Source organism: Halichoerus grypus, chromosome 6 (assembly GCF_964656455.1).
Source record: "Halichoerus grypus chromosome 6, mHalGry1.hap1.1, whole genome shotgun sequence".
NCBI classification, from domain to species: domain Eukaryota; kingdom Metazoa; phylum Chordata; class Mammalia; order Carnivora; family Phocidae; genus Halichoerus; species Halichoerus grypus.
In genome coordinates this window covers 76,395,317-76,406,401 of record NC_135717.1, presented here as the reverse complement: position 1 = coordinate 76,406,401, position 11,085 = coordinate 76,395,317, and the positions used below count along the sequence as shown (strand labels likewise).

At 55.9% G+C, this 11,085-nt stretch overlaps 1 protein-coding gene across 1 annotated transcript; it reads right to left on the bottom strand.

Annotated features, from left to right (window-relative positions):
• Positions 1-4,608: 4,608 nt before the first annotated feature.
• Positions 4,609-9,278, bottom strand: TMEM121B (transmembrane protein 121B). Its single transcript, XM_036095088.2, has one exon. It carries the CDS (start codon positions 9,154-9,156, stop codon positions 7,396-7,398), a length of 1,761 nt encoding a protein of 586 aa, XP_035950981.1. The 5' UTR covers positions 9,157-9,278; the 3' UTR covers positions 4,609-7,395.
• Between the last annotated feature and the right edge of the window lie 1,807 nt (positions 9,279-11,085).

Genomic DNA, 11,085 nt, shown 5'->3' with positions numbered 1-11,085 from the left:
TGTGTCTCCCCCGCCAAATACTTGACACCTCATCCTCAGTGTGGCAGTAGCGGAGGTACAGGTGATGAGGTCGTGAGGATGCAGCCCCAGAGAGCTCCGTGCACCCCCTGCCTCGTGAGGGCGCGGCGAGATGGTCGTCTGTGAGCCGGGCCGCAAGCTCCCAGCACACACCCAGTCCGCCAGCTCCCCAGTCTTGGACTTGCCGGCCGCTGGAGCTGTGAGCAGTGTGTGTGTAAGCCGCCTGGTCTGTGGTGGTCTGTGCCCTCAGCCTTCCCAGGCGGGGACAGCAAGAAAGGGAGCTGCGCCCTCCCGGCCACCAGCCTCTCAGGCTCCGTCTCCCCTCCAGTTGGCTGGCAGTGGGCGTCCCTGGGGCCAGATGCCCACCAAGCTTTCTGTGACGTCGCGCCAGCTTCCAGGAAGCACTTACTCAATGTCCAGAGTGTGGAACACCATGGTGGACTTCCTGGCTGGGGCCAGGCTCGACGCGCCAGCAGCATGGCCCCAGCCAGTGTAGCCCTGGCGCCCGGAAGCATACTTTCCATTTGGATTGTGTTCCCCACAAGCCTTGAATTCTAGTTCTGCTGGCCTTTGAGGCCACACGTCCTCAGCACTGCTCGCTGTGTTCCCCTTCTCTCGGGGCTGCTGCCCGTTTTCCTGACAACTTTATTGAGATACAGTGCACATACCGTGTCATTCACAGCTGACCCTACGCAGTTCAATGGCTTTTAAGAGTCCAGAGCTCAGCAACCATCAGCATAATCAATTTTAGAAATTGTTCTTACCCCAAAAAGAAATCCAGCACCTTTTTTTTTTTTTAAAGATTTTATTCATTTATTTGAGAGAGAGAGTGCACAAGCAGGGTGAGGGGCGGAGGGAGAAGCAGGCTTCCCGCTGAGCAGGGAGCCCGCTGCGGGGCTCGATCCCAGGACCCTGGGATCATGACCTGAGCCGAAGGCAGATGCTTAACCGACTGAGCCACCCAGGTGCCCCGAAATCCAGCACCCTTTAATCCTTACCCCAACCTCCCTAAACTACCCCCCCATCCCTCTATGGATTTGCCTGTTGTGGACATAACAACATATATAAATGGAATCGTAAGTTCTCCAGGGCTTCTGGACCCTTTCTTGAATGTCATTCCCTGGTTCCTCCCACGTTCCCTCCACTTCCAGGGAGCCCCCAGTCTCAGACTGGCCTTTGCTCACCACAAATGCTGGAAGTTCTGTCAGCCTATGGTGTCTGCTGTCTGCTCAATGTCAAGAGCGTTGAGAGCATGTGTAAATAAAGCCTTGCCTTGCTTTTTGTATTATTCTGAAACATGGCTAATAAAATCCTGCTTCACCCAGAAATGCCATTCCAAGAACAGATGTCCTCCAAGCTGTGGTTTTCCTACCACTCAAGCCCCTCTCCTAAATAGAGTACAGCCGAAGTGGCTCAAGGGGATGGAAGGACCCGCAGTCAACATGCGACCCAAACCTAGAGTGGAGCAATGACCCGTGCCCAGCATCCAGCTTCCAACTCCTGAGTGGATTTGCATGCATCCCTGCCTGCTGTCTGGATCTTAGTCAAGAAGGGAGGAGGGGGGTGGGAATGATTAGATAGTGGTATAGACATGCTTTCCAACTTCACTTCTATCCCAGTTTCTCTTTTCTGCTTGGGAAGGACCTCAGAGGTGTTCAGGCTCTGAGGGGTTGGTCAGTCACTTGAACATCCAGCACTTTGAGTTGGAATCTCCAAATGCCAGGGTATGATGGATTTTACTTCATCTCTGCTTGTCTTTGAAGATTAAATAAGACATAAAGGAGTGGAAGATGTACTTACAATGCAATGGGAAGTTTTAATCCGATGGCCTTTAGACTCTGCAGTTGATGTCCTCCCTTCCCAAGTAAATAAGGGCAGTGCCAGGCCCACTTCTGCTCCAACGCTTCCAGAAAAAACCTGCCAGTTCAGGGCCATGGGACCGCGGCTGCTCCAGGCTATGCAATAAAGTAAGGGCCCAAGTATGCTTGAGCTGGTATTCCAGCCCTGGCCTTGGGTCTCTGGTCGGGTGGCTGCAGAGAGAGTTTCTTTATTTTTTTAATTTTAGGGTTTTATTTATTCATTTGAGAGAGCAAGCACAAGCAGGGGGAACTGCAGGCAGAGGGAGAAACAGGCTCCCCACCAAACAAGGAGCCCGATACGGGACTCAATCCCAGGACCCCGGGATCATGACCTGAGCCGAAGGCAGACGCTTAACCAATTGAGCCACCCAGGCACCCAGAGAGAGGTTCCTTAAAAAGAGGCTAGCAACAGTTAACCCAAGGCTGGGGCCCTGGCTCTGCTGCTTGCCAGCCCTGTGATTGATCAGGGGATCTTCCTGAGGTCTCAGGTTGCTGGAGGTGCAGCAGAGGCTCCTCCCTCATAGAGGTCTCATGAGGAGTGGATGGAACATCATGTGAGGTGCTTGAGTGGTGTCCCACAGACGGGAGCACTCAGCACACGGTGGCCCTTGTTCCGTCCAGGTGTTGCCACCCATACACACTGCTGCCCTTGGGAGGAGTCCAGAGGCTCCCTTGGGTCTCATTGCCTCTCAGTAAGGAGCACTCTGCCCGGGTTCTGGGTCAGAGCAGTTGAGAAATGTGGGGCACTGTTTAGCCTTCTTCCTGCTGTTAGAGCTTTCTTACTCTAGTGTTTGCTTTTTCAGCAATATACGATCCAATAGTCTATATTATGGGAGAATATAAAATAAAGCAACTGCCCCCAGCCCATGGGTACAGGCTGTGAAGTTGGGGTGCCCACTCACAGCCTCCCACATCACTCCTAAATGGCTTCATGGTCCATCTTCTTGCTTTTGGCCTCACCCCAGCCCTCCATGCCCTGCCGCCTCTCCCAGATCTTGGCGCTGGGGGCACATTCGCATCCTGTCCATTTGGGTTGGTTGAGGCAGGTGAAGTGCCCTGGAGAACCAGCCTTTGTCCGTTAGAGGAAAATGGAGTCCCCTCTCTCATGATTTCAAGGATAACAAGAGGTCTTGTCCAACATGCCTTCCCAGACCCCAGTTCCTGGATTCCCTTCCTAGGAGGAGTAGTTCCCTAGGCTGTTAGTTTACTGGATCCTTCCCTTCTGATCAGAGAGGAAGAAGATACAACAGTGACCTGAGAGGAAAGAGCAGAAAAGAATGACGCACGATTGGCTGGCCCCTGACTTTTGCTCAGTGCCGCTTCCTTGGGACTCACACAGAATAGGAAAACCAGCCCCTGCTTTTTAGCCAGACCATTCAGCTTTAATAAGGAGAAGTGGAACTCTATTAACAGCTTGGTCTGAAGGCTGCCTGTGGTCGTGCAGAGTGTGGAGACAGACCTGGGTTCAAATCTAGATTCCCTTCCTGACTCTAGTGTGGTATTCAGCAAGCTACTCTATCTTTCTGGACCTCAGGAAAATGGAGCTGAAGCCCCCTTGCAGATGACTGTGAGGAGGAAATGAGCTGCTGTGCATCAAGGGCCTGCCACAGGCGAGCACAGGATGTGTCTCCGGGCTCCTCCGGAGGGCCAGGACTGCAGGGTCAGACTCAAGCCCTCGGCAAGGCCTCAGCGCGGCCCACTCTGAATACACCGTCCGCTCACATGCCATTTCTTTATCTTTCACAGAGTGCTTTCGTTGTATGGTCCCGCCGACCACAGCGGTGGGAGCTAGCTTGCTTACCTGTCAGAAACGTGTCAATATAACGTGCTTAGTCAAACTCATCATCTTATTTTACATCTCGATTTAGGAAGAAAGGAAGACATGGTCTTATGTTTTTCTGTCATTGTTTTACATGTGAATGTTGTCCCCCATTGTGATTATCAATGTCTTGAGGAAAAGGACCAGTTTTGCATATGCCACCTCACTTAATTATTACCATAGCCTTGTGAGGTAATAGTGCTCCTGGGTGATAAGTGAGGAAGACACCCCAGGAGGGGAGGTCAGTGCCCACTGCCACCGCTGGTAGGAGGCAGAGCAAGCCCAGGACCGGCGTTCCCATGCTCTGAGTTCGCCTCTTTTGCCGTCTGGGTCCACCCACCGTGTGGCCTTTGCAATGGCCACAAGCGCCACAGGGCAACAGCGCAGAGTGGTTTGAATGGTACCAGCTGTGTCTGTGCTACAACAAAAACGATTATTTTTGTGCAGACTCAATGTTCTGTCAGACTTCACAGTCCCCTTTGTGTTGTTTTGTTGTTGTTGTTGTTTTAAAAAAGGCGTTGTTCTCATTCATACGTAATTCATGCCTCTGGCTGGGGCATAAGTCAGAGAGGAGGGCAAAGTATTTGAATATAAATTCCTCAGTCTTTCCTTTGGGAAGTTATTCTTAGAAGGAAATGGGTGTGAAAGCCCCAAGTGTCTGGGGAAATGTCTCTCAGGCCAAGAGCCCACCTGTTGGCTCTGCCTATGGGAGGCCTGCCTAGACACCCCCCAGATCAAGGCCAAAGCCACCCCGCCTCCCTGCATAGTGCCAACCACCTAGAAGGAAATGGCCAAGTGTATCCACAATGTTAACACAAGCCTATAAAATGATGACAAATGTCACAGTGACACTTAAGAATTTAGTAAGGAAACCAGGACAGGAAAGATCTTAAAACAAACCACACAGGAAGCTTGTCACAAGTCTCAAGTTTTTTATTTTCAGAACAGAGGCTGGTTTTATTTTTAAAAAGAAAAAGGGGCGGGGGAAACGTGCTCAATGCTAGTGAGGTGCCACTTCCCTTCTCCCAGGCTCTAACTTCCAGCCAGCTCTCTTCCCCAAAAACACATGGACTCAGAACAGCCTTTAGAGGGGGGCCGATCCAACCCCCTTTTACAATCCAGAGAGTCAGAGGCTCAGATCAAGGGCATGCCTTACTGGCACACACGTTAGAGGCCAGCAGTCTGAATTCTGAACCCGGGCTACTTTCCTGTGAATCATGAGCCTCAGGCTGGCATGAGCCTCAGGAAACAGTGCACCTCCTGTTTATGAGACCCCACACAGGGAAACATCTCCAGTTTGAACCCCCCACTACAGATGCCCCTAGAAAGCAAGAAAAATGAAACTTTAGGGGTCATGTCTCATTTTGAGTGGGGCAAAGAAAGAGTAAAACACTCAAGAAAAAAACACCAGAAGGAAGGGATTGACCCCTGAGCGCAAAGTGCTTGCACCAGATGTTTGAAAGAGAACGTCCAGGGGTGAGTGGGGGGCCCGCAGACAGAGCCTGAGCAGGCCCAGCCTCTGCCAGGGCTGGCCCGGGTGCCGACAGTCTCTCGACGTACCTAGGGACGTGGTAGCTCATTGGAACCTATCACAGCCTCCCACCAGAAAACTCAACAGCACTCAGTGGGGGAGACCACCATCCAAACAGGAGAAAGGGGGTGGGGCAGGGGCCAGCCAGGGGCTGGCCATGGCTCAGACACAAAGTCCATTCACAGCCACTGAGATTACGTAGCAGAGAAACAGAGCGAAGCTGGAGAGAGATGGAGACCTGGGGAGCGGTCTGGGCCCAGGACTTTGAGCACACCGAATTCAAAGGGAAAGGATATGGGGGCGGGAGGAGTGCTGAGACAGAAAAAAAAGACTAGTTGCAAAATCCAACCCGCTAATATTGGACCTAGGAGGGTGAGGGGCTGGGAGCACAGATGATACATTGAGTGTAAACATGTTTCCTCCATCGTTCCCCACTGTGACAGTAGGGGAGTTTCAGAAGGACTCTGGTCAAGACATCAGCCCCTCTGTGTCTCTATCTACATGGAAGTCTTCTATCAACAAACCCCCAAGAAGTTGGGAGAGAAGGGCCTCAAGTAAAAAACTGAGGCCCAGAAAGCAAAGTGAGTGCCATCAAAGCTCGTGAGTGACAGTCAAAACTACAATCCATGACTTCTGGTCCTTTGTCCGGGGTTCATTACACCACACAAAGCATACGAAGGGGGGAAGGGCAACAAAAATTCTCACAGTTCTGCCCCACCCCACCCTATTCTGGGGTGGAGGGAAGTGAGTATTTCCTGGCCTTGCTGCCAACTGTCCTCCTGCATTCTTACCTCCCCTAAAAACTTACCCTCAAAGATTCCAAGAGTGATGTCCCACATCCAGACTATAGGTGGGCAACCCCTGGGTGTCCCTGGTCATTAATCTCAAAAGAATGCCAGGGAGGAAGGCAGGGCAGGGGGAGGATCTGCCCAGCCTCTCCATGCAGCCTGCCTTCTCCTTAGAAATTCTCTTAACCAGAGCAGAGGACAAAGGTCATCACCACCCTTTCTGATCCACACCAGGCTTCCTAGAGGAAGGACAGATGGGGAATTGGATTTCCTGGAGCCAATGGGAGCCCCAACTTCACATCTATCCAGGAACCCCACCAAAGCTGAGCCAAGATCTGACCCAGTCAGCAACAAACCTCGGAAAGGATAAGAGTTCTGGGTGCAGTGGGAGGGAGAGCGGGAGGGCAAGCCAATGGCTGATACTCCACAGACCCTGTAATAAGACAGGCACCAAACCCCAGCTGGATCCAGTGGCCATGTTGAATGCAACTTCTGAGTATTTTCCCTTTATTTTTTGCAAGCAGCATCAGTGTATGATGCAACAAAAGTTGAAAGCACGGAGGTAGAAATGCTCACTCACCCAAGAAAGGGTGTGGTTTGGTCCTTAGAGTATGGACCCTCTCCTCCCCCAAGCTGAGAAGAGAGGAGTAGAATTGAGGAAGATCCTGGGTGAGCGTCTCCCTTGGAGGAGAGCAACTGGGCAGCTCCCAGGAGCCCAGCTCTTTCTGGAAATTAATTCATAGCCACAAATTCAGGTAGGAATGAGGGTGGTCGTATGTGGTGGGAAGGACAGGACCTCCCCAGATCTCCTACTGATTGCAAGGGGCCACAGTGCGGACACAAGAAAACTATACTACACACACACACAAACACAGTCTTTGCATCTACCATCTGGAAAAAAATCCAATAGACACGTCAGGGGAACAGTGGATTCTGGATCAGTTTCAAGGCGTGGGACAATGACCACTAACCACAGCCTATAAGAAGCCGGCACTTCCAAGCGAGGGGGACGGCTTAAGGCCCAGCACCCCTGTCTGGGCACCCCCTTTTCACCATTCTCCCCCAAAATGGACAGGAATTAGGATGGTGGTGGGAAAAGCAAGAAGCAGAGGTATCCGGCCCCTGGAGGCTAGGTTAGGGTAGGGCATGGAGAAGGCAGACTATAGTAGTAGTAAGTGGACCTTCCTCCTTCACCATTAGTTGCTGGTCTCCCTCCAAGCAGTCTTGACCCAAGGGGTGCAGAAGGACACACTGGCCCTTAGCCCTATTAACAGTTCCGTCTTCCAAATACAGCCTGATTAAATCTGGGTGAGAGACAGTCAAAGGACAAGGGGCTGGGGTCTCTCAACCCCAAAGCAAGCCCCTCTCCCTTATCCCTCCTCAATTCTGGGACGCCACGGCCAGGGTATTGACATAGCCATGGGCACCCCCCTCGTTCTCCGAGATGCAGTGGCCCAGCTGGGAGCCTCCCTGAGGTGGTGGTGGTGGTGGTGGTGGCGGGGCAGAGGGCGGAGGGCCGTAGCCCCCTCTCCCCCGACTGGGGGAGGCCTGACTCCCCCGGTCCCAACAGCCCTCTAGGGCTTCCAGGCCGCGGCAGCCGAGGAAGAAGAGGTTCTTGAGCATGAAGATGGAGAGCGGCTGCTGGTAGCTCACCACCAGGAGGCAGCGCAGCGCCAGCAAGGGCACGTCCACCAGGCAGCCGCCCAGCAGGCGCAGAAGGCGGCTACAGCTGCCCGGCCCTGAAGCCTGGCCCCAGGACGAAGCTGCCGCTGCGGCGTTGAGCTCATAGAGCCAGAGCACCGGCGAGGCGAGGGTGAGGAAGTAGACGGCGATGAGCAGGTAGCGCAGGTGCGCGGGTAGCGGCACGCGGCCTTCCAGCATCAGCTCCACCAAGGTGAAGCTGTCGAGCAGGTCCAGACACGTGCCCAGGAAGCAGCCCGCGGCTCGGTGCTGCTGGGGCTGCAGGAGCAGGGGTCCCGCCGAGCCAGGGGGGGCGCCCGCCTCGCTGATGGCCCGCACCAGGCTGTAGAGCAGGGGCACAGACAGCGCCATGGTGAGGCGGAAACCCGTGGTGCCGAACGGCGCGCGCAGCTCGATGAGGTCCAGGATGGACGTGCCCAGGATAAGCACCACCTTGGGCGTGAAGGCGATGGAGTAGATGAGCCAGGCCAGATAGGCGAAGGCGAACTCGCCCGCTGCCCCGGCAGCGCCCGGGCCGCCCCCCGGGCCACCTGCGCCCCCGCGGCCGCCGCGCGCCTTGGCCCCCGCCGTAGCCCCAGCGGAGGCGGCCGAGGCGGCGGGCAGGTGTAGGGGCGGCGCGGCGTGGTGGTGGTGCTGGTGGTGGTTGTGCGCGCCGCTCGCCGCGCCGCCCCGACGGCCCCGGCTGTTCTTGGCGAAGAAAATGGCCCAGCCCACCACCACCACCAGGTCGGTGGCGATCCAGGAGCACCAGTACAGGTCGGTGACGGCGATGAGGTACAGGTCCAGCAGACCGCCCTGTGCCAGCAGCAGCACCACGGACAGCGCCTGGTAGCCCCAGCGGCACCCCGGGCTGGGGGCGCAGCCTCGGCGCCGACCCCTGCGGCCCGAGCGGGCCGGACGGCCGCAGCAGCAGCAACACGAACAGCAGGAGGTGCCGCTGCCGGTCCCGGTGCCGCCCGCGCCCCCGGCCGAGCGGCCCCCGGGGCCCCCGACGGCCCCAGCCGCAGCGCCCACGCCGAAGTCCGCGGCTGTCATGCTGCAGGAGGAGGTGGGCGTGGAGGTGGAAGAGGAGGTGGCGGCCGAGGAGGAGAAGGCGGCGGGCGCGGGGTCGGCGGCTGGGGCGCCCCCCTGAGCCGGGGGTCCCGGGAGGCCGGCGGCGGCGGCTGGCACTAGCGGCTTGCTGATGCTGATGCTCTCGTCGTCGTCCTCTCTCTCGGCGCCGGTGCTGCTGCTGGGGGAGCCGCCGCCGCCCCCGCCGCGTCTGCCGCCGCCTCCCCCCCGGCTGGTGCTGGTGCTGGTGCTGCTGTCGCCCGAGCCTCTCCGGCCGCGGGAGGAACCCCCCCGGAGGAAGAGGGGCTGCAGCCGGGCAGCGGCGGGGGGCGGTGGGAAGGAGCCGGACGAGGACGAGACCGAGCGGGGGTTGCCGAGCGCTGGGTGCATTGTCCTCCGAGGAGCTCCGGGGGGCTGCCCAGCTGCTCCCTCCCCGCCAACCCCTGGCTGGCAAGGCGGCCGAGGGGAGCCGGGGCCAGCCGCCGCCTCCTCCCCAGCGGCTGGGACTCGTACCCGGGTCGGGCAGCAGCGAGATCCGGACTGGAGCCACCGGACTGGGCGAGCCAAGCCCCGGGTGCCTGGGAAGTAGGGTAGGCGAGGAGCTGAACCCACCGCGGTGACGACGGGCGAGGCGGGGGCGGGGAGCTAGCCCAGTCGGAGAGGAAAGGGAGGCTGGCGGTGGGGAAACCAGGACTGGATTCAAGGGGGAGAGGAGGAGGAGAGACCAGAGAAGGAGAAAGCCTGGCTCGCTGGATCCGCAGGAACAAAAGGGGGGAGGGGTTGCTGAGGCGCGAGAGTTGGGGTGGGGAGCTCTGTGGGGGGGCCTAAGCGATGAGAGGGGAGGAGGAGAAACGGGGAAGCGGGAGTGGGCGGGGTTGGCGCTGGGAGGACCTAACCCGAGCAGAGGATTCCTAGGGACGTCGTTCAGCGATCCCACCAGCCAGAACTGCTGAAGCGTTAGTAACCCGATGGCCTTGGTCCCCGTGTAGATCATGCCTCTGAGCACCAGGCACAGACGACAGGTTCCGGCCTCTGCTCCTGGTCAGCACAACTTCTTTTGCAGGCAGCAGGGGCAGCTTTGGCCTCTACCCCCAGTCCAGCGCCCTTTTACCTGGGGCAGCCTGCCTCTCCTTCAGGCACTTGAAAAATAACGGAGGAATCAGGCCATGCGGATTAAAAGGACCAGGAACAGCAGCCCAGACATGAATTTCTACATATTGCTGTGCCCTGCACTGGGTTCAGTGATAGACCCTCAGGGACGTCCCACTTTCCAGTGAATGGAGCAGTTTTTTGAATGTAACTGCTTGGGGAGAGAACGAAGGTTAAAGAATTATTCATGTGGCCCCAGCCAACTGAGGCTTTTGGTATTCTCAGAGGTCTTTAAAGTGGGAATTAGAAATAATAAAGATGTATCTAGCAGAGAGGAAAATAAAGGGACCTTTAGAGCTACAGGTACCTTGATAAAAACAAAGGCTCAAATTGAGTGCTGGTGAATATTACAACCTGCCACTCTGGACAGGCCCTGTGGGCTCAGAGCTCATTTTGACCCACTCCCTGGGATTTATTCCATGACTGGGGCTGGATACCCATCAGCAACTCAGGAAGGCAGCAGGTAAGAGTTATGGCGTTAGAGGTTTAGGGGAGAAAACAATGACTAGAGCATTTGGGGCTCAAAAAAAAAAATCTGAGGCTCATGTATAATGCAAACATCCCAGCCACATCAAAGCAAGGCAGGAAGCTTGTCTGCCCCTTCCTCCTTCTCCACATACTTAAGGCTGCAAGTTCCCTGCCTTGATTTCATTGCTGTTAAAACTTGTGCTGCTGGGGCTCACACCACACAGTGCCAGGGAGAAGGACGAGGGAGCACCAAGGTGGCTGCTTGCCCAGCCCTTGCCCCTAAATCTGCCTTGTGAATAAGGGTCAGTTTGGGCCAAACCTGCTTTTTCCAGTCTCTTGAAGGTCCGTCTCTACAACTAATCCATGGTAGATATGGGATTTAGAACCACTAACCTGGGGGCGCCTGGGTGGCTCAGTCGTTAAGCATCTGCCTTCAGCTCAGGTCATCATCCCAGGGTCCTGAGATCGAGCCCCGCATCGGGCTCCCTGCTCCGCGGGAAGCCTGCTTCTCCCTCTCCCACTCCCCCTGCTTGTGTTCCCTCTCTCGCTCTGTCAAATAAATAAATAAAATCTTTAAAAAAAAAAAAAAAGAACCACTAACCTGCACTATTTCCACCTGCCTCTAGCACACATAACCTTTAAAAAGTTCGATGTCCAGTCATGCCAGACAGAGATATTAGATGGTGAAAATGCTCTGGGGTC